The sequence below is a fragment of the Daphnia pulex genome, chromosome 9, assembly GCF_021134715.1.
Source record: "Daphnia pulex isolate KAP4 chromosome 9, ASM2113471v1".
Taxonomy (NCBI): domain Eukaryota; kingdom Metazoa; phylum Arthropoda; class Branchiopoda; order Diplostraca; family Daphniidae; genus Daphnia; species Daphnia pulex.
Window position 1 is genome coordinate 63,248 of NC_060025.1, and position 22,974 is coordinate 86,221.

Sequence of the window (22,974 nt, forward strand, 5' to 3'; positions counted from 1 at the left end):
CCAAGGAAAATGGTTCCAATTTCAAATCAGCCAAGGATCTGAAAAATGTATCGAACAAACGGGCATCCTTTTTTTGATGCAGAGTAATAAATGCTAGTATATTTTTCCAACTACGTTAGTGTATAAATCGTGTCAGCCTAATGATAATAATAATTAAGCAACGTCTAATAAGTGACTACAGTAAACGATGAAACGTTTATTCGTCTGTAATGTTTTGTTAGATGACAAGTTCTCTGTACTTGGTACACATGCGTCAGGAAAAGACAAAGTCCGTGCCGTTTGATTGGCAGTCATGAAACTGGTGGTCGTCGACTATTCAACATCGTTCTGGGCCGAATGATTGGTAATATCGGTGCGTTCATTGATCGAGGCGGCCGATGTAGCGGCGACAAGGACTTTGAAAAAATCCTTCCTCCTCCCTGTTTGATCGATGCCAAAATCAATCCAATAATCGTAATTAAATGCCGCAGCAATAAATGATGAATGAATGCTACTACGTATGTTTTCTTCGGCTTTGGCTTGCTGCGCATTGACCAAGTTGAGAAACAGGGCCCGTTTCGCCCGTTGGTCCAGCTCGCCATTGGCCATCAATTCCGTCCAATTGATCGAGGCCGTCTCATCCGGGCGACGTCTTTCTTCCACTGGCAAGCGAATCAAATCATTCCAAACGAAAATTCAATCCAATAAAATTACGAGAAATTACCCAATGTCCTTTCGTGGTGGATGGCCACGGCTTTCGTCGTGTCGATGATTAAAATCAGCGGGAAAACGAGTAAAATCAGATGAGGCGGGAAATTTGAAATTCCCATGTTGATGAAACACAGTTGATTTTTCAAAAGCTGATTGAGATCAGCAGCTCCTTTTTACGTGTAACAAAAAGAAGACTTGTTTCTCTGCGAGTTTGCACCGGAACAATGAGAGTGTCAGTACTGTCTGCTTCGCTAGTGTTGTCTCGGAATTTATATAAGTACCTATTCCACCACATCCATCTGGAAGAGAAAAGAAAGGTAAGATATATCACCGTGACACTATGCATATGCGTCGACTTGCCACGCATCCATACCAGAAATAAAAAGCCCAGAATTCTATCACATCTACGCCGGAGATATCAAACAATCTGATGTGTGTGTAGCAGCTACACACAGGGGGAGAAACAATGGGGCGTAGTCTCTCATAGGCGATAGATGAATAAAGCAATTTCATTTCGTGATGCGCCAGCTTGAAACTCTAAACGATGCACACAACCAAAGACACTACCAAACTACATGGCCTACGCAAAAATTTAATATTAAAACTGCTCTCTGTGCGGATATAGGCGAGTGGGCGGATGGGATTCAACTGCTGCGGCGGCGACCAACCTGTGCTACATTACCGGAAACAACATTGAGGTGATAACACCAAAAACGGGAGAAAACGAGGTAAAGTCTGAAACAAATGTCACCACTGTCGCGATATGTCTAATTGCATCGACGCGCAGTTGCATCCGAGTCCAAATCAATTGATGAAACGAAATCTATTTTTTTGTTTAAACTTGAAAAATGTGCAATGACGCAGGCGTCTATCAGTTTAAGAAACATCAATCAGCCGGGGTGAATGGGACTGAGTTGAATGGATGAGACGAGTACTAATAAATTGATGGAAAAGTTTACGAAAGTACACCAAGACTCTTTCACTATAGAATGAAACTCTACTAATATGCATCTAAATATATACGAAAAGACTATATTAGTACGAAATAGTAATACGACTATGCCCGTATCACTATGGAAATGAGTTCAGGGAAATTTCCAAGGAAGGAATTGTAAACTTATCAATAATAATTACCACTTTCCTGATGGACAGTAGACAGGTCGTCAACAACAAAAACCAAAACGGGAGGAGAAATGATTTACCTTCAATGCCATAGAAACATGGAAATGCATTATTTATAGTCCACAGCCTGTAAAATACAAAAATAAAATTAGTACATTTTCGCAGTTGAATTAACAATCTACTGGCGTTGCACGTATACCATGTCACAAGCTGCGGTTACAATCGAAAAAATGGAACAACCTTTTGACCTCGCCATTAACAGACAGACTGTTAATGACCACATCTGGACAGAAAACTAAAATGAAATAGTGTAAAATACCAAAAATTATATCTTCGGAAGGGCCCAGAAACTGTTCAAAAAAAAAGGGTTTTATTGTGCCAATTGGGTGTAACGAAATCACGAAGAAGAGTGAATTACACTAATGTGCGCTAAACTAATAAGTGAAATGACACGTTCGATACAGACAAGACTGTCGAAGAAATAAACTGCAATAAGCAAATGGTCGTCGAATGTAAAATTCAAAATTGCTATGGAATAAAACCGCAAACACTGCACGAGGGACATCGCGATGGGCGTTGCGAGGCTGGAATTCTTTTCAAGTAACACACTCCGTCTTTGTGAGTGAAAGCATTACACTTGTAGTAGTAATAGTTAATGCATGTTCTGCCACACTGTTCTCCGGTTGTCCTAAACTGGATTAAGTCCGAGCCAGGAAAGTCGCAGTTGGGCAACCATTTGACACCACCATCGCCAGTATTCCAACCCTCGGCCGTGACAAACAGCAGCGCAGCAACCGTCAATGCAACAGAAATTGAATTCATATTTTTGCTGGCAATTTCAAAATACATTTCGGGATTATTTAAACCAATAAGTGAATAGTAATTAAATTTCAGTTGGAGTCAACTGCAGTTGTATACTCACATGGAGTGTGGGCGAGTGTGGTATTATCTAATTGGGTTGTTTCTATTTTTCCAAGTTTCTAATTCAACTGTTGCAGCCGCCACAGACAGAGGAAGAATGGGATGGTGATTACTCTTGTTTTAGTCCCTTTAAATAGTGACAGCAAGGTCGAGACCAGTGTTGAAACACGGTGAGAAAAGGTTCAAGGAAAAACAGGTGCATTGATACTGAGAAACTTGGCTACTGTGTCGCCTACTGTTGACCAACAATCTATAGGAAATGCTTTGAAACAAAGCTCTTACCTAATTACACAATCCCGGGAACATGTTGGATGGTTGGATGCCCAAAACCAATAAGAGCTCGCTGATCGACGACATCTCAATCTTGAAACCTGGGTCATTAATTTAGACGTAAAATAAAAATAAGAGATAATTGGGTTCAGGTGAAACTTCGCATTACTCTATCACCAATAAACAAACATGTTGGACAGACCAGAGAATGATCTCTGGTGGTCATTGATTGGCTGAGATTGATGAGTATGAGCAGTGGTGGACCCCTCAATCAGGATAATTCTTTCTGTCTTTAAAATTTTCCCCCGTTAGACGAGTGATTATGTAAAGCATATCAACATCAGCACCAGCCGATTATTCTACCGCCATTTCTCCAATCCATAGATACTGCCTGTAAGCCTAAATATTAGCACCAATAGGATTACAGGTGTACTGCACCTAGGGAAATACGTCGTAAATACGAAACAAAACGAATTATCAAGATTAGCGGCATACTGTTCATGTGTTGGAGGTCAACGATGATAAGAGTCGATTTTTGAATCAAGATGCAATATAGTGACCGCATGGGAAATTCTTGTGCACACCGTCTGTGATGATTCCGGAACCGGATGTTTTGGCACTGTGCACAGTCGTTCGATGTCTATCGTCGTCAGCAATTCCCTGAAAAATAGAAATCGATCGAAAAATGTATATGTTTGCTGTAGATCCAATAAGATTCACAGCTATAATAAATGCAATTTCTATTCGCTGGAAATAGGATATAAAAATAAAGTATAGTTGATGAAACAGCCAAACAGCAAGATTAATGCCACCCACTATACCCAGAGACCAAATACAATTTTACAATCTGCTGTAAAACAACACGATGAAAACTAATCGACAACATCTCACCTATTGTCTGATATTCACTCATCTTTATCCAGGGCTTTCTGGGCTGGCACTACTTTGCTGAAATATCAAAGAATTAAGCAGATTGAGAGTTGAGAGGGGCAGACTGGAAAGAGATGACGGTAATTCAAAATGCCTTTGATTGACTAGGTGCCAATGGGTGACTATATGTGAAAGACAAAGCACCAGCAGATGATGAACCATGCTGCAGAGAAAGATACAAACATGTGCTTACACCATACCATTGGATTTGGAATAAGACAATCATACAACTCAAACAATTTCTTTTAATTGAATCAGCATATTTTAATTCTCTAAACGAACATGAGAGAGTGACCCTAGAACGACTACACCTCGTGAAGCTCTTGATAAATTAAATTTGAAATGAAAATAAGCAGACGAAAATGAAATTGAACAAAACACAGCAAACACCATTGCCTGATTGATTAAAACATTACGAATACCAATTGATTTTTTTAAATATTTTACAAAAACAAATACAAAAATAACTAATGTTGAAATGTTTTAGTTGTAGAATAATTATTCTATTACTCTACCCATATCATCGCAAACTTTAAAAAGAAATCCAAATAGAAAGTAGAAAATAATTGCATTGGTGGAGAGTCAACATTCCCGCGTTCGTAGGACGTTAACCTGAAACTCCCACGTGTCTGTGTTAGTACAGACAAGGATAAATGCTTGTAAATCGAATGGGGAAATCCCCGTCGAAACTTTGCACAGTATGCCATGCACGGAGGCAGAGTGACGACAGAAACAATAGGGGGCGTCAAGGACACCATTGCCAATCTAATCGCGGGAAATCGAATCATAGCGCGTGTATAATAATATCTTGTATTTGATAAATCATTTCGTCTACATCTACATGATGCTTCTTATAAAGGTAAATCAACTAAATGCGAAACGACAGAATATCAAAAAACTGCAACTGGCAAACCACAATAAGTTTACTGGTTTGCCAGTTGCCAACCAACAAATAAGTCTTAATATTTGTAGATAGATACTATACAGTAGAATACTTGCTGGGCAGCTGAAGAATGGTTTGTCTACGTCCTCCGTGTATAGCCACTATATACCTACTGTCGAGATGAAGGTGTACCTAGGAATCCTATACCTCCTTTTACACAAGATGAGAAACGATTCAAGGGAAAATAGAAACATTGGCAGATTATTGTTGACAAATCAAGGTAGTGTTTCCAAAAAGCTCTTACCTCATTACACAATCCCAGGTCAGATGCCCAGATTTGATAAGTATTTGGGATTCCTGACCGAGTGTTCTTACCAAGGTTCTTACGCCATTTCTCCAACTTACAACACTTGCTTGTATTCAGCATCAAAAGGTGGGTAGCAGGGGTAACTTTGAAGTCGCTAACAGTAACTTTGTGCCTACCTGCTATTGTGTTTCACCACATTAATTCTAAACTAATTAAAAAGAAATTGAATTGAAATCATTTGAATAACCTGTGAATAACACATTGTTTTCATCTGCTGACCAATGTGAACATCCAAGTCATAGGCTACAGAATTTCAAGGCTTCTATCACAATCTTCTCGCAGAAGAATTGGCCGTGAAATATTTATTGCAAATACGAACACACAGAAGTTTTCCACAGCATCGGGAAACAAAAGGGAGTTGTCCATTTGCTTACTGGCTCATTTTGAACGGTATAAAACAAACGATCGATATTCCAAACTCTTCACTTGTTCACTGAAACGTTTGTCCACTACGTCCACTACAAGCATCATCCCAACATGAAATTCTTGGTAAGAAAATTGGTTTCTATTATCTAAAATCTTATCAATATTTTTCCATTCTCTACCATTAACTTAATAATCAATTCAATGTTATCAACAGATCATCATCTTCTTCTTGGCTTGCGCCTCCGCCAAATGGGTCGCCCCACATTACAGCCAATGGTCCACATACAAATACCCATTCGTCCAGGCTACAGCTGCAACCCCTGCCACCGCTGCCAACGTTGCCACCGCTGCTACCCCTGCCACCCCTGCTACCGCTGCAACCCCGGCCACTGCTGCAACCGCTGCAACTGCTGCCACCGCTGCAACCGCTGCCACCGCTGCAACCGCTGCTACCCCGGCCACTGCTGCAACCGCTGCCACCGCTGCAACCGCTGCTACACCTGCTACACCTGCTACCGCTGCCACTGCTGCTACCGCTGCCACCGCTGCAACCGCTGCTACCCCGGCCACTGCTGCTACCGCTGCTACCCCGGCCACTGCTGCTACCGCTGCCACTGCTGCCACCGCTGCAACCGCTGCTACCCCGGCCACTGCTGCTACTGCTGCTACCGCTGCTACTGCTGCTACCCCTGCAACCGCTGCTACCGCTGCCACCGCTGCAACCGCTGCTACACCTGCTACCGCTGCAACCGCTGCTCCTTCTGCTGTGGTTTAAAATATTTGATCTGTCTCAGTTAATGTTACTTTTTTATTTGTTTTGTTATATCAGTTAATCTTTTTGAAATTATTTTGCATTCAATAAAAAATATGAATAAAATTCTTTTGGCATTTTGCCTATCCTGCCGTTGATAAACAATCGTGAACATGTAGAAGCATAGTCAAGTTGTATCGAAGTTAAGCGTGATCGTAGGTCAATGGTGACCCTTAGAAATGACAGGCAGCATAATTAATTCTAGATGTCATATCATATCACACTAGGTAAACAAATTGACAGGCAAGTTCCTCTAGTTAACAGTATATGAACTGATAATTCTCAAATATGAAATTATTCTCATTGACTGCTAATCAGCAACCAGTAGAAGAAAAATGTCGTCTAAAAACGAGATTAAGTTTTTAAGCAAAACGGAATTGAATGATGACATTTGAAATTCAGCTCAAGGTAAAATTCAATTTCACATGATTAAGTCTATTGCTAAGTTATGTTTTTACTTGTAATTGTTTAAAGTCAATCATTCGAAATTTTGCGTTAAAAACATCATTGCCTGATTGATTAAAACATTAAACCTGCATCAGCCAATCTAATCGAGAAATCGAATAGCGCGTGTACTAATATGTTGTATTTGATAAATTATTTCGTCTACATCTACATAATAATGCTACTTATAAAGGTATATAAACTAAATACGAAACGATAGATAGAAATCTGGAAAAGTGCAAAATCTGGAAAAGTGCAAAATCTGGAAAAGTGCAAAATCTGAAACCAGAAAACTTTATCCGATGGTTCGGAATGGAAGGAATCCGCAAAAATTGCATGCGCGACACCCGGATCGTGCTTTGGATAATGGATGACTTTTCAGCAAACACACTCCGGCTATATAAGTGAAATGATTGCATCTAGGTCGATTGATGCAAGCCCTTGCGCACTGCGATCCGGGCACTCGCACGCTGCCAATGTCTCCGCCGGTGAAGTCGCAGTTGGGCAGCCATCTGGAGCCACCGTCGCCGTTGTTCCACTGGGCATCGACCGAAATCATCAACGCAGCAACAACCAACAGGGAAGTGATCGAAATAAAATTCATCTTGCAGACTAAATTGTAATAAGTAAGACAGAAAGATTAGGTTAGGTTATAGGAATCAAGTCTAAACATTTTAGGATTTAAAAAAAGACTCAATATTAAGTGTACTTACGAAGTTTTTAGATGGATACTTGACAGTGCAGTAGAATACTTGCTGTGCAGCTGAAGAATGGTTTGTCCACGTCCTCCGTGTATAGCCAGTATATATACTGTCGAGAATAGGTGTACCTATTCCACTCACTAGCATAATTAATCCTACCTCCTCTTACACAAGATGAGAAAAGCGATTTAAGGGAAAATGGAAACATTGGCAGAATATTGTTGACAAATCAAGGTAGTGTTTCCAAAAAGCTCTTACCTCATTACACAATCCCAGATGCCCAGAATTTGGGATCTCTGCTCGGTAAGACATCTCACATGTGAACAATTGGGTAAAACTAATTGAGATGTAAACGGAATGAGAGATCATTGGGTTCAGATGAACTGTTGCATACATATGTTGGAGTACATCATGTAATAAAATGTTTGCTTCACTCTGTATCAAAATATCGAATTAATGGACATGTTAGGTAGACAAGAACTCTTTTTTTTTTTACCTGGACTGACTAACTGGGATCGTCGAGTATGGGCAGTTTACGATACAGTATGGATCCGTTTTTAGACCTTTTTCCCCTTCAAATTACCAGTCGAGTGTTGTTACACCATTGCTTCTGACTTACAACACTTTTAAAAGCATTAAAAGGATTGCAGGTGCATACTAATTGGAATAGAATAATTTATACAACTGATGAACTGACTTAATTCTTACTTACTTACTACTAATTACTTAATTTCTCTTTAATTCTTTTAATTCACTGAAAATAAATCTGATAGTGATGAGATAACATCACATATGAAACTCTCTGCCGTTTTTTGACATTTGAAATGTTACAGACGAAAATAAAATAAAAACAAAACAAACATCGTTGCCTGATTGATTAAAACAACCTGCATTCAATTATTTGCAAATTCTAAAAAATTACAATCTCAGTCCTCAATAATGAGCTAAAAAGTTTACGTCCAAATTATTACCATACGTGGAAAAATTCCTCAGCTATTTACACCACGTCAAGGTAAAGCGAAATCAGACGAAATCTAAACTGGTAAAACGGAGAAAAGGAACCAAGACTATTTTGAACTCGATAGAAATCAGTTTCAAACACAAACAGTGAATAATTTTTAAAAAATGCTCCTCTCACGAATCGGCCGTACAAAGTCTGACAAGGTCAAATTCGCAGAAGTCCATCTAGTAGCACCTTACCAGAATTCTGTCACCCACTGGAATGCCAATCCATTTTCGTATTTCATATGCAAATCACACGCAGATAATATAGGACGACTTGCCATTTAAAAACAGAAACGATCGTCAATTAAGGTATCATTATATCTGGGATCAATCCAAATATTTCCCACAAAAAAAAAACGAGTTTCTCCGCGGACGACTGCCAGACAGACACGAACGCAAAGATAGACTCGCACTAATCCTGTTTTTTCGTTCTCTTTATTCTATTTACTTTTCCGGATGTGAAAGTGGCGACCACAAAAGTCAGTTTGCATGACCAAATCTTTATTCATTTTATCGATGACGCATTCTGCGCAGTTGATTTAAAATCGTCCTGGAATTCGTTTTGACGACAAGTAAGGAATCAAATAGAGACAACTATATTTCGCCACCCCATAAATATACGTGGAATTAATCAAGCTGACGTTTGTAAACCGACAAAATAAATAATATAAATTTGATGAATAAATTAAATTGCAATTTCTAGTGGAATTTCCAGGGGAGAAAACCGCAACTGTCGCACTGGTTGCAAAGTCTATAAGGTTTGTAAGATCCAGGAATGGAAGAGGATTTCAGGAAGCAAGTGCCTTCTCTGAACACGAAGGAATTGCATCCCCTGCGGTCGATACAGGCACGGCCGCACTGCGATTCTTCCATTGGCGAATAGTCGCTGTTGAATTCCTTGGCCTCTAGCGTCCAAGCACCTGGAAACTCGCAGTTGTACCTCCATTTAATGCCGTCGTCGCTGTTGTGCCAATCGTCCCAGGTTCGGATCGCCTCGGCTGGCAGGATCGCCGCAACCATCACCAAAACGGCGGAAATCAAAAACATTTTGTTGCACTGGGCGGCCGACATTTTCACAAATTATTCCTAAATGAAATAATAATTTAAATTCTAGACTGTTGATTAATAAAACAAAAATATTGGATGGATAATACTCACGTAATTGAATTCAAAATCTGAAGAATAAAAAGTCCCGAACGAATGAGATGCTGCTGGAGCCAAGTAAATGAGAAGAATGAGTTGCTGATTGATCGTTCAATTGGCTCTTTATATACCACGACGACGATGTTCAATTGCACTTTCAGATTTACTTGTCAAGGTTCTCAACCCATATCGCCCTTGTTTTTGTGAAAGGGAACTCATATCGAAACTTCGAGTGGGATCAAATGTCACAACGGGATCGATTCCAAATCGGTGACGGTCGGCTCCAACCTTTTTGTTTTTCTATTTGCAAATATAAACAAGGGCACATTTCAAAAATTCATCAGATAAAAAATTGAAACACATCAGTCTTTATACATAAAATATTTTAGGGACATAACGGTGACGTATTCAATTCGTCAACTCACGCGGCAACGCCTTCAACTGGTTTCCAGTCACGCAAAAAAGGCAACGGCATTTCCAATTGGCAAAGTATTAAAGAGAAACTCTTTGCAATTGAGACACGTCACCCATCAAGTACGTTGAGGACATTTGGAATCAACAAGGTAATACGTTTAGAAAACAAGTTTTCAACATAACGTTTCTTGAAAGGGATTTTCACGCTTATACGGCGTGAAATTCATGCGGTCCGGCCAATATTTCGCATGCCACCAGGAAAAACAAATAAACGAAACATAAACATTTACGGTAATGAAAGCTAAACAAACAAAATTCCCTTCTAAATGAATTATCATAAACTATTGTCTCATAGCGCAATGAACCACACCTTGTCGCAGTTGGATAGAACGAATAACTTTGTGGCGTGACAGATCGTGATTGACCTGGCCATTCGACATAGCAAAGAATTATTTTATGCAAATTAACGATGGTGTGGGGGTAGCTGTAAACCCAATGATTTGCGCCCATCATGTACACACTGCCCAAGTAAAAAAATTCCCAAATAAATGTCAATAATGTCCAGAATTTTTATGCCGGTTACCTACTCGAAATCGACCACATTGGCATTCATCAGTCGTAATTTGGCCAGCCCAACTTTCCAACCGGTAAGTGAAACTAAATAAAGCTGCGACATGTTTCTACTTGATTTTAAAAATTGGATGGATAGAAAATTAGAAATGAGGTCCTTACTTGTGTGGTAATGACCGTTTTGGTCGTTTCGTCGGCCAGGGAATGGAAATCTGGAGGTTACAACAGCGGATACCCCTGGGAAAGCGGCTGTGATTTCTTCCCCAGTGAAGGAGGCTACGACCTTTCTCTGTTCGTGATCTTCGGGAATACGCCGAACGATCCGTCGATAATCCAAGAGGCACCCACTTTCATCACGACGTTGACAACGACATGAAACAATTCCTTTGCTATCGCAAAAGAAATACCGGATCCATACAAAGCGGAAGGGTCCAAGTATTCAAGGGAGGGGCTACATGCGGATGGATCCCTGGTCGATCGAATTACGACCTCCATTACATTAGAAAATAAGTAGTCAATATCAAATACACAATAACATTATTAAAGAATAATAAGGCAATTTACTTATATCCAGATGGGAGAGCAGCATGGCCGTCGTACGAAAACCGGGGAACAGACGGGGGAGTGAAATTTCGTCCCGCAACGTGAAATGTGCCTGCAATTTCCAGAATGCTGAAGATGTGATGTTGGTCCCAACAAAGAAATGCTGTTGAACAAATCTGGCAAGAAATACAATGCATTCAGTTATTCATAGAAACGCACACTCAAAAATATAAAATTGTAGCCTAATACCTCAACATTTTAACAAGTATTGCGTGAAAAAAGAAGTATTCGGTCCGTAGCGATTTCCCGACTACTCGTCTGATGTGCCATGTGGAGACAATGATGACTTCAGCATTTGCAATCTTGATGACACATAAGACAGGTCCAAAATTACCAACAAGGAGTTTGAATTTCCATTTGGCAGCAGACTGGTGGCAATCTACGAAAAAAACAAAATTTAAGGAAGTCAATTATCAAATTTAAAAAAAATAAAAGGGATTAACAAGCTGTACAAACACACAAGAACGAACTGATAAGATTTTTTATAACAAAAGACACGAGATGTTCGAGAATAAATTACCCGAATGCTGGGGATTTGGTTATCGGCCATATACTTGATGTCATCTGTGGCGCTGCTTCTCTTTCTATTGAAGTACACAGCTGCCCGTCTATACACAAACGACAGGAAGGGGCACGTGGGAGTAAAATGTCGAATCAACATGTTCCATCCACCCAAAGTCATCTGTCCCAGCACGTCGTCAATCCTCAATCTTGGATGAAAGTTACGTTCTGCGGGAAATTCGTTAGTACCTGTAAACGAGAAGAAACAATCAGTTGGTTTACTGAGTTGATCAAAGATTAATTAACCTTCTGTAGCATTATCTATAATTAAAAAGTCAGTTAGTTGTTTACAACAACCTTAAAAAATATTCTAAGCTGAACTGTTGTTTTCGATACACTTTTGTTTCTTTGTTGGAGGGAATGTTGGGACAGCGATAGGTTTGAGATGTTTCTGCTTTGATGTCGAAATGTAGTGCTCAGTCTTCTGGGAAATGTTCGCCACAAATAAATGTGTTCTCCCAATTGTGCGTTTTCTTTCTCGTTTTAGACTGCCGAAATCCTCCATTTGCACTAATGGCCCATTTTCCTCTCAAAAGTTCATTTGATGGCAAACTGTGATAGCTTAATTTTTCCATCTTGTTATTTGAATTTGTGCATCCAATGATATCACAGGTACGACCCATTTTGTACTATTTACGTAGAAAGCAACAATTTACAATGCACTTTTAATAATTTGTTGATTATTTATCTTTGGCTTAACAAAGTGGACACACTGTCAAACCAACTGATCAACGACTCAACGAGTGAATTGACACTATCGTCTGCTCTGTTGACAAGCCAACGACGCCATCTATAGTCTCCACATTTCCTGATCCAGATCTAAGAGGGAAAATTTTGCAGTATTTGAATCAACCTTTTCTAACAAGAAAAGCACAAGAACAAAAGACTTGAGATTTGAACTTTCGTTGTCATTAAAAAAATACAAAAATTAATGCAAAACATTTTTATTCCATTTCAAGTTTGAGTTCAAGCAGTTTGAGCAAAAAATTGTTACTTCTCAAGTTCCTTTTTCAACATCTCATTTTCGTATTGCAGTTTCAACAACTCCCCGTTGTAGGCCGCGTCGAGTTTTCTGTAACACAGAAAAAAATTAATGCGTTAATTTTTGTACGTGATTTACAAACTTACTGTTGAAAATTCCGAAAAGACTGCTGACACTTTTCCTGCAGGCAATTCAGTTGCATTTTCATTTCGTCATGGAACTTTTCATGATGTTGAGCCAATTTTTGTAGCATCTCACTCTCAACAAGTGACTTCTTCATCCGCCAGGATTCCCATTCCCTGCAACACAGAAACAAACAAACAAATAAATATTTATAAATCACAAATTAAAAAAAATAATAAAAACTTTGGTGTTTCTGGTTCCATTCGAGGGGTGACCCATCGCCTTGCTGATGAGGCACTCGGTTCATGTTCATTTTGATTAAACACGAATACTGAATCAGTTTTATCCATCTTTCTTAAGAATAATAATGAAAAAAAAAAGATACAATAAATGAAGTAATGAAAATAAAACTTTTGTCAATCTTACCGTTTTAATAAGCAGGCACGACCTTTGCACGACTCGATTCAGACACACACTGACAACTTCTTTTCGTTTTCAGTCTTCACGTGAAGTGTGAACTGAAAATTGTCAGGCGCACACAAAGGGGTGGGATGTGGGAAGTCTGGGATTCTTACCCTGAGGTAACAGACAGAAAGGGACATGATAAAAAAATTGAAATAAATTCAGCGTGATGTCTTGTTTTTAAAGGAGATGTCATTTCCTTTGATATCCAAGGTTATTACTATACCCTACCTTACCCCTTCCAAAGGGCCGTCCATAAATGACGTCACACACGTTTTTCCAACCCCCAGTTTCTCCCTTTCTGTCACGGCCGGAATGAATCGAAATTCGGTTTGGTGCGGTGCGAGCCCGTGCCGTAGCATTACCGGGGTTGATGTGGTTATCATTTTCGTTATAGATGACGTTATTTATTTATGTTTGGCCGTTTACAAAAGCGATCGAACGAAATAACCACTATAATCTGGTCCCAATGGCGTCATGTCATACCGCCTTCGGCAACCATTTTATTGGCTTTACAAATTTTCTATTTTTCTTTGACTTTTATCGATCCACACCTTTGCCTTTTGGCTCTTTTCTTTCTCGTCGATCGTTTTGGACCCAAACGAACCCTAATAATAGTTAATACTGATCAAAGTGTACCTAGAAACCGGATTTCTGACTGGGTTATTCGTCCTTGATTGATTACGTGGAAAATACAACAAGGGCCGAGTTATACCCTCCTCCACCCATTGTGCAATCAAATTCTAAAAACAATTGACAGCGAAAAATAAAAAAAAGTCAAACAAATGAATGCACGTGTGAATTTTCGTATGTCTTTAATTTTTCTTTTCCATTTTGCTTTTATGACATTCCTCTTTTCGTTTCCTTCCGATCAGATCGAGGTATTGTATAGTTATCATCATATAACACGTGTGTTAGTTAATGGGGGTGGTGGGTGGTGAGTGAGTAGAATAGTGTGTCGTGGGGTTTGGGAAAATGATTTAAAAAAAAAGAATTGGCGAATGATCAGAGAGACAGGTGGACAGTTATGTGATATGATTATAAAGGTAGTTCCGGGAGTATAAGATCTAGAGCCATTTGAGCGAGACCGAGTTCAAATTCTTGCCCGTCGTACAATTCGTACATGTATACATATACGAGACGGGCCAGAATAAATTGGAAACAATTAAATTGGGATAAGTATAATAGGGAATATGAATAGAGATATTCAATAATTGTATTGTTGTTGTCGGCAGAAATCAGTGACTGGTGATTGAAATCTTTTTTATTTTTCGTTCCGCCATTAATGACATGTGGGATCGCAGTGCAGACAATTGGGAGGGGCCAATCATTGAAATAAGACGAGCAGCAGCGGGAACATCAACTTATTAATATTGGAATGTTTGGAACAAAACTTACACCTTGTAGACAGGTGGAAGTGACAGGGAAAGAAGGCGATTAGAAAATAGCAAATAATCATGTAAGAGAAGAAGCTTTTAGAATCATCTTGACGATCGAGTTCATTCCACTTCACGGACCTGTTCTTCTCGAAGTTGAAGTCTCTAGTCACATAATGATGGCAATGGACTTGCGCCTTACTCAGCATGTTAAACAAGCAGGTTAACCAGTTGTAAGAAAAATTCGAAACCATTCAATATTGCAGTAGTAACAAAGCATAGAAAATTAAAAGTAACATGAAATCGATTTAATTCTTCTTTTTCTTTTGAGCAACAATTAAAGGGGAGGAACATTAAAACGTGAGTGTAATTTCATGATTCATCTCTTAATTTAAGGAACGATATTTCTTTCATCTAACTTTATTAAATTTAAAACATTTTCTTGATTAGTATTATTAATTCAATTTTTTCCCATCTAGCATTTCGTTTCTACAGTGCACATTCTCAATGAATCAAAGTTGGTTATGATGCGCTGATTGTACTCTCTGCATCCCGCAATAAGGAGTGTTCCTTCGTGTAGAAATTTTCGGCAGTGTAGGGCTCCTCCGCATCCATGGACTGGAGCAGCGAGTTGGAGGAACCCTCCGAAATGTCAACTGGAGAAGTCTGTAAAATCATCGGAATAAATGAAAATACAATGCCCCAACAAAAAAAAACAAACGAAATACAAGATCAAATTACCACGTGATCTGTAGCAACATAACAAATTTCGTGATCTCTGGATTGGCAGACAAAACAACGGTCCATTTTGTTGTTTTTCCCACGTTTTCCAGGTAGTTCACCTTTAACAAGCGAAGTCACTCCGCCGTAGACAATTGTGGCTAGTGGAGTTACCATGAACGCTGCAAACGGCCCTGCAGAAAGAAGGACGCCAGTTCCGGTCATGGCAACGGACGTACGGTTGGCGGCATTAAGAGCTCTCGTTGCTCCATCATCGTCTCCGGCTGTCAAGTGGATCACGCCCTTCAAATGACCGACTACTGGGATAGCGTCCACTAAATCCCCGACGGTTTGGGTCCCTCCCTTCAAGGCCTTCATGCCAAACTTAGTCATTCCGTCGTTTTTGGTAAGCAAACCTAGGCCAACGGCAACCCCGCCCACAACGTGTGCCAAACCGGGGCATTGGGTCACAAAATTCTTCTGCGTTTCTTCGGCTCCAACGGGGTCCTTACAGGCCAGTTGAACTAACGATTTGACTTGCGACAGGACAGGTATCCAGTCTACCATTCCTGTAGATTCAAAATTCAGAGTTACAACAGTTATCGATAACTATTTAAGAACACCATCGGAGAGATTTATAATGTCAACTGAGTGGAGGGAGGGAATAGAAAAAAAATGAAATAAAATGTGCCTTACAAATTTCGTCCGCACATACAAATTAAACCAGAGCTTAACACTTATCTCCTTAATTAACAGTTTTAAAAAATTCATTAAACGGAAGAGGAATTAAAGAAGCGCTAACCTGATTATAAATAAGCTCATTTTTAAATTAAACAAAGGTAAAACCAATTAGCTTATTCCTTACGGCAATCAAATCGATAACATTTTACAGAATGGAATTTCATAGGGAACAAAAATAAAAATAGTAAATCATATTCGCTGTCTTGTTAATAACACTTAAATAATAATTTTAAAAAATTAGTTATCAAAGACGTCAAGAACTTGCCTAAATATTCCTTACAGTTGCGATGTGCTGTTGATGTTGACCGCATGGAGACTGAGCAAGGCATTACATTCGTTGGGGAACAACTTGGCGATGGGCACCAACGTTTTCTGGTCGTTCTACGTCGTATGTATTCCCACAATTGTAGTACGAGGAATTCCGGGGGGTTCATTTTTTTAATAAAAAGATGATCTGGACGTAGAATCACATCACACCCAAGGGAATGCATACTCGAATACCGCGAATACTTCAGATGACGTGATCCCGTTGTCCCTCACTCTCACTGAGTGGAGAAATATGAAATATATTAAAAATTAAAAATTAACTTTGATGAACTTGAGTCTGTTACCATCCGGTGTCGTGTCAATGATGGATATCTCTGCAACATTTCATCTTGTTAAAACTGCCGGGCACTGTTGAAGTCGTGGCTGTTGCCGCCGCCTTGGGCCGATACCTCGTTCAGCGCTAGAAGGAAAACGGGCATTGATATTTTCATGAACTAAAAGCATCCATGACACTATGGAAGCCAACATAGATATGGAGAGAAACACTTGTCGTAATCGTAATGATCACCTGTGCAACTAACAAGCTCTGACTTTATGATCCACTACATCTTTTCTATCGGAAAGCAAAGAAGATTACATGGAAGCAATCTTTTCTAAATTAAATAGCCTAGAGATAAAAGTTTAAATCAATTTTTCAATCTCTATTCCTGATTAGAGACAACTGTACTTTTTAAATTTATTATGGTCTGAACTTTCCTGTAACTGGCGCATATGTTGGGTTTCACCACATTTTTTGATGACTTAAACAACACTGTTATTTCTAATAACTTACTTAAAATTCATCAAGAGTCTTAATTACAAATATGATTTTCACGATATTAATGATTCCTGTCGCATCGATCAGTTGCACCCGAAATTCGATCTGAAATCGATGATTACTGTACCAATGAGCTATGCCCTTTAATGGGGCCAATTTCGTGAGTGGTTATGTAGACATGCAATTACCCAAATTGAAAAAGCTGTTTCGCTTTCAGAATAGTCAAGTTACCTGCTGGCTCTGCAAGTCGAACATACCACGACGATAAGTTGAAATGAATGATAAGTTGAAATGAACGAACAATCATGTTGGCATCCGCAGCTAAGTAAAAGTTGGTTGTGGCCTTTGCGATATGTAAAAGTCCAGATTAAAATTGGTAACGAAGAATTCTTTAACCTTAAGATCAATTAATCTTACGTGATGGATGCATTAAACCTTTGAAGGTCGATTCCAAGAATAGCCTGGCAATAATTCAATAGAGCAGCAACATTGTCAACACTGAAGACGAACTGTGGCCAACTCTGAAAATGAATAATGAGAATCTTAAGGAAAAGGAATTTAAGGGGGTAAAAAGGGTTTTAAGCGGAGTAATACAAAAGACGGTACATTACGGCACGTTAATATGAACAGGACTTATGACATTTTCCAGAAATATTGCAATTCAATTGCCCTAAATTCACCAGGACTTTTATTAGTATAAGTCTCCATTATATTTTGTCATCGATTCATTATTGTGTGTCGCAAAAATTACACAAATTTCCAAAGATCGTCCGCTATGATAAACTAATCGACTAAAGTGTCAACGACAAACCGGAAAATGAACTCGGAGATTTCCACAAAGAAAAGGAAGCAACAAAAATCAATAATATTGGAACCAAACTTGGCAAAGAATTTTTGAATGCCACCCATTTCTAAATGAAACGCGTCAATTTTCGTGGGATATGAATAGTAAATGTGATACAACAAAACTATGATGCAAGGGAAACCGCTCACGAACGCAACTAATTTCGGTAAACGCACAGAAGGGAACAACTTCATCGCCAGATACAACAACACGAAATAAATCAAGTGAATAATCCAAGTTAACCCGAATAAATAAAGAAATGAATAATTTAAACAATTGTGAAGCCACGCCAGAAAAAAGATTGTTGGACCCACCATAAAAACTTTCTTAAAGAAATTCTCCGACATCATTAGGAAACGGGAGCGCTTTTGAAAATCTTTGGCATCGTAATGGACTCGTTAGCCACCTTTGATCCAATATTTTTTGACGACATGTTTCTCAAAATTTGGCACGGTAATCTCAAGGCATATCCCACCACCACCCAGAAAAACTATTTGCCAAAATCTAGACCAGAGAGTCTTTTTGGTATTGTTGCGAGCCTCCACCAAACAGACAAGGCGACTAGGATCGGCCATTTCGATAAGATTGAAACAAATCGTTACGCAACTTTGAGCCTTATGGTAGAATGGGCAGGTAACGTGGGTCGATTGATTGGTCGTCACCTTACCAATACAATCACGACAGACATCAATGTTACCCCAACCAGGTGTCAAGCAACGCTTGATGAAGAAGAGTAGATGAGAATAAGGTTTCTTAATTCTCTTGTCGACTATGACGTCGCCAACCAGAGAGTAGCGAGTCCGAGGAAGCTGTCTATGACACAACTGGAAAGGTTTTCTACTCGCTGCTTCCAACGTCACTTCTTCCGGATTTATTTTGTTGTAACGGAGGAACTCTTCATAGACGCAGTTGATGGCGAGGTTAGTGACGTTGACGATTTCGTGTTGAATGGTGGGTTTCACGGGATTTTCACGACTGCCTTCCGAGATCCAATCTAATTTCTCGTGAAAATGGAGACGGCCAGTTATCGATGCCTCAGAAATTCGCAATTCTTTGCCTCTGAATGGCCACAAACTGATGTGGTACTTGTCGGTCCGCAGGGCGGCGTGTCCGAACGTGTTGGCATCTTTGGGTTGCCAAATCAAGACAGTCGGACCGGGCTGGATAAAAGGAAATAAACAAAATAACTCACTTGGTTAACAATAAAAAGTAATTGATAATAATTTAAAAAGAAACTCAAATTACTTACTACAGCGAACATCCCAACTTGATAAATCCGTCCAATTCCGACTTATAAACAAACGTTTACAGTTTCAAATGGGCCCAACACTGACGATAAAAGATAACGCTCAATCACCTTCAGAAACACCACACGGAACCTAAGCGCAGTTTCATGAAAAATCTTAAGACCAAGATGAAAATAAGGGAACGGTGTATCTTCATTTAATTGAGAATGAAATAACACTTACCTGTACGGGAGAAGAAACAATTGATTGCTCACACGTATAGTTTTTTTACAAAGATTTGCGTCGATGTCCAACGAGAGAATAATCAAAAGTGATGATAGAACCGCAGTCCTAAGATAAAGAACTACTTGCTAAGATAAAATTCAAGACTTGTTGCCAATCATAAAGTCTTATCACATGTAAAAAATACAATCTTTACCGTCGTAAACATTCATTCAAATATAAGGGACTGGCACATTGAGTGCAGCAAAAGTAAAAGACTTTACTTGGAATAGAAAAAGGTATCGTGTGTTTTGGCTAACAAAACGAATCGAATCTTGGATCTACTTTGACTTAATATTAACGATCGTCCGTCAAACATTATCAACTCCAAATGATCGTAGGAATTGAGATGCCCAATTGTTGTTGAATTTGATCAAAACATTTTCCCCTTGCTCTTGCATGACTTGCAAAATGAACGAAAATTGTTTATATAAATCTCCGTGCTTGCCCGAAAATTCTAGATGTTAATGACTATAGCAAATCTGACACCAATTTCATACGCACCCGTTTTCCCGCTGGGTCACCTAATGCAAATAGAAAATTGGTAAGACTCACCGGGTGAAGAATGTCCGATGGATGATTGGGAGCCATCCCATATTCACGACATTTTAAGAACCCGCCTCACTCTCAAGACAATCTCCGGCGGTGCATCCGGTTTGAACCGGGGACAATCCGATCTGCAGTCGGATGCTTTATTAAAAAAAAAAAATTGAATGATATGACTCGTCGTCTCATCACTGCTAAAAACTAGTCGCGTCATAATTTAAACTGAGACCTAAACAATAATTTTAAAGCCAAAAAGAATGCCATACTGCCTATACATCTCTTCCAGGACAAAAAACACAATTAAAGATGCTGGTCTGGATAGACACGCTAAATGCAGGATTTCATCACATCGATAAACAAATCTTGAAACATGTCCATTAAGACGGAACTAAACATCCGCTTGTCACAATGTAATCCAAGAATTAGCTCAGCATTTCGTTTTTCGCAGCCCTTGTTCGCTTCTATTTTTATTTACCTCCGCTAACCGCAGAGATATTATCTCGATTAAAGTGAACGTACCTGCTGTCAATCTAACACCGAGATTGACGACGTTAGCGGCATAGCGTCGTGGGCCGTGAATTCGCCAGTATCGAGTCCGGCGTTGGATCCACGAGATATCCTCAGGGAAGTTGTTGGAGCCCATCCTTTCCGTTGCGGCATTCCGGTAAACGCGAAAGTCCAGCGCACCGATTATTTTCACTGAAAATGCACTCATGAATATTTCCAAAATTTTAATAAATATGAAATCAAAAGTTTTAAAATCACAAATAGAATTTGCATGTACTCACACGTATTGCCGGGATACTGGCACGGAATCAAATCGTAAATTGCACTCAATGTTAGTTTGACTGATTATCAGTAAAAGATCAGTAAAATTTAATTCGTTTCATTCCTGGGGAGTAAACTGTAGACACTGTGCGTAAAAAATGACACTTGGGAGAAATTAGAAATTAAAATTTTAATCAGCGATACCTTCACGGTTATAAGTGCAGCAAGATGCTGTGGAGAAGCGGAACAGCCGGTGGTCTTCATTGCGTCGACTTTTTAAATCCAAGAAAATGGCTCACCTGAAAATGATGAAACATCCGGCCATGAATAGTATAAATGCTATGGAGAGTGAAATTCTAAACGTCGTCACCACATCTATAAAAGGTTATTCAGTAACAACTTACGGGAGACGAAACAGGAGGGTATTATTATGAGTTAGTTGGTCTGCCATTTTCACGAGAACGTTTCCTAGTTCGAGTCTGTCGAAACTTTCCAGTGGTTTGCAAAGGCATTCACTGGCAAAATATCTGTCTGCATCGTCCAAGGGAGTAAAGGCCATTTTAGATCCTATAAGGAAGCAGATGCTGGTGGTGCTGGAGAAAAAATAAGTTTAGGAAACATTAACAATAATCAGGATTAGAAGTGAGGAACTCTCTTATCCATACAGGATATAATACGACAAACGGATAATGAGACGGATTACTTTTTAGCAAGGCGAGGAGCCGGTCATTTGAATTAAGAAACTTACCTGGTCGTCAGTTGTAGACCATCGAGTCTGAGAACGTTGTTTCCTTAATAAATCCAGGTTGATATTTCGAGTCCAAAGTGACTGACGCATTGATCCTGAAAATAGCGTCGGTCGATAGGAGGTTTGTCCTACGTAGAAAATAATTAGATGTTCTGATCATTTACAGTACGTCTATGGCAGATAAAATTGTAACCTACTGATTGAAGTTATTGCAACACACCAGAAGGTAAAATAGAGCTCGATTACACATTAGATGTGGACTGTTGTTGTTGGCAATCACATGAGAATAAAAGGGGAGAAACAACCAAATGACTCGCATGATTGTCAACACCAAATAAATATCGCGTTCATTTTTAGACTATTAAGAGGAGCAAGGCAAAAAAAAAGGTGAATGGAAACAGATTTGACAAGTCTTGCAGCTTCCACAAGAGATCACTTAAAAACATTTAAAACGTGCTGGAATTTTTTTAGTTTCAGTCTTCACTGTTTCCACCTTGACATTATCACAATCTTTAGCTACCACGACATGTAAAATTCAAAGTGGAAACACGACCCAAAATACTATTACACTGACAAACGTGAAATTACCTTCCAAAAATGTGCCAACGTAGCTCTCCATGTTGTCATTCGAGGGAACGTCTAGTGGACCGTGCGGTGCTGGGTGAAAGTCGCAGAGATCTCATAGAGTTATTAGAAGAGCACGAACAATCTAATTTAAACCAAGTATTCTCACAACTCTATATCTCCGCCAGCCTAGATCGATTAATTTTTTCGAGTGAGTCTGGAAGAGTGGAAGTCTATTAATGGAACGTTCTGGGTCGAGGTAGCAAATCCAACTGATCAAATTTCTAAGCCTGAACTGTTTTACAACACCCCCTGCTAAATAGCCACCGGCACCATAGAGGATGAAAGGAACAAGCGGGAAAGCGGCCATCATGGATTTTATCTAACCCTACCTCTTCATTAGAAAAACAAATTATGCATTCACAAAAATTTGAATATTAGAAAGACTTTTGGTTTTGTCAGCATAGATCTTTTTTAAAATTTGAATAAATATTGAGGTTTTGCTGCCCCTCTCCCTGAAATACAATAAAGATGCAAATGATTTAGAAAAATTGACTATTAAACATAATTTAGAGCTAAACAATAACATGTGTATAGTTCTCGTGTGAAAACAATTAATTTCACGCAAACATGCAGAGCTCATGAAAGAAGAAATAGTTGTGATGCGAATTATAATCAAAGAATTTCGTGACAGTGGCAGGACCGGC

At 39.3% G+C, this 22,974-nt stretch overlaps 3 protein-coding genes and 2 long non-coding RNA genes across 19 annotated transcripts; all 5 read right to left on the reverse strand.

Annotated features, from left to right (window-relative positions):
* Positions 1 to 29: 29 nt before the first annotated feature.
* On the reverse strand, positions 30 to 4,924 carry LOC124201901. 7 transcript variants are annotated; one of them, XR_006877750.1, is made up of 10 exons: positions 4,134 to 4,924; positions 3,895 to 4,055; positions 3,499 to 3,663; positions 2,735 to 3,441; positions 2,012 to 2,641; positions 1,893 to 1,939; positions 972 to 989; positions 704 to 893; positions 498 to 641; positions 51 to 419 (listed from the first exon to the last, which is right to left on the reverse strand). XR_006877750.1 is itself a non-coding variant. In XM_046598152.1 (3 exons), the coding sequence occupies exons 2-3, from the start codon at positions 807 to 809 to the stop codon at positions 313 to 315; spliced, it is 435 nt and encodes a 144-aa protein (XP_046454108.1). In that variant the 5' UTR covers positions 810 to 989; positions 1,825 to 1,854; the 3' UTR covers positions 59 to 312. The 7 variants fall into 7 exon arrangements, 1 of the variants encoding a protein (XP_046454108.1); XR_006877751.1 differs by having other exon boundaries at positions 52 to 641; positions 704 to 989; positions 2,735 to 2,860; positions 3,016 to 3,104; positions 3,173 to 3,441; XR_006877753.1 differs by having other exon boundaries at positions 30 to 419; positions 495 to 641; positions 704 to 989.
* A 2,004-nt stretch (positions 4,925 to 6,928) lies between these two features.
* Positions 6,929 to 8,331, reverse strand: LOC124201904. Of its 5 annotated transcripts, none has more exons than XR_006877761.1 (4): positions 8,232 to 8,331; positions 8,002 to 8,162; positions 7,518 to 7,940; positions 6,929 to 7,416 (listed from the first exon to the last, which is right to left on the reverse strand). It is a non-coding gene; the product is annotated as an uncharacterized LOC124201904 (long non-coding RNA). The 5 variants fall into 5 exon arrangements; XR_006877762.1 differs by having other exon boundaries at positions 8,222 to 8,308; XR_006877760.1 differs by having other exon boundaries at positions 7,518 to 7,669; positions 7,764 to 7,940; positions 8,002 to 8,234.
* A 759-nt stretch (positions 8,332 to 9,090) lies between these two features.
* On the reverse strand, positions 9,091 to 13,726 carry LOC124201905. Its single transcript, XR_006877764.1, has 9 exons — positions 13,600 to 13,726; positions 13,333 to 13,482; positions 13,150 to 13,260; positions 12,930 to 13,082; positions 11,761 to 12,873; positions 11,202 to 11,619; positions 10,800 to 11,126; positions 9,669 to 9,953; positions 9,091 to 9,596 (listed from the first exon to the last, which is right to left on the reverse strand). It is a non-coding gene; the product is annotated as an uncharacterized LOC124201905 (long non-coding RNA).
* Positions 13,727 to 14,166: 440 nt separating this feature from the next.
* LOC124201908 lies at positions 14,167 to 16,690 on the reverse strand. Of its 2 annotated transcripts, XM_046598160.1 has the most exons (3): positions 16,486 to 16,690; positions 15,486 to 16,033; positions 14,167 to 15,410 (listed from the first exon to the last, which is right to left on the reverse strand). In XM_046598160.1, exons 2-3 carry the CDS (start codon positions 16,029 to 16,031, stop codon positions 15,267 to 15,269), a joined length of 690 nt encoding a protein of 229 aa, XP_046454116.1. In that variant the 5' UTR covers positions 16,032 to 16,033; positions 16,486 to 16,690; the 3' UTR covers positions 14,167 to 15,266. The 2 variants fall into 2 exon arrangements, with proteins under 2 accessions (XP_046454116.1, XP_046454114.1); XM_046598158.1 differs by lacking the exon at positions 16,486 to 16,690 and having other exon boundaries at positions 15,486 to 16,079.
* A 1,290-nt stretch (positions 16,691 to 17,980) lies between these two features.
* LOC124201906 lies at positions 17,981 to 20,327 on the reverse strand. Of its 4 annotated transcripts, none has more exons than XM_046598157.1 (5): positions 20,197 to 20,327; positions 19,603 to 19,710; positions 19,491 to 19,512; positions 19,383 to 19,423; positions 17,981 to 19,293 (listed from the first exon to the last, which is right to left on the reverse strand). In XM_046598157.1, exons 1-5 carry the CDS (start codon positions 20,235 to 20,237, stop codon positions 19,275 to 19,277), a joined length of 231 nt encoding a protein of 76 aa, XP_046454113.1. In that variant the 5' UTR covers positions 20,238 to 20,327; the 3' UTR covers positions 17,981 to 19,274. The 4 variants fall into 4 exon arrangements, with proteins under 4 accessions (XP_046454113.1, XP_046454112.1, XP_046454111.1 ...); XM_046598156.1 differs by having other exon boundaries at positions 19,491 to 19,535; XM_046598155.1 differs by having other exon boundaries at positions 19,383 to 19,512.
* Between the last annotated feature and the right edge of the window lie 2,647 nt (positions 20,328 to 22,974).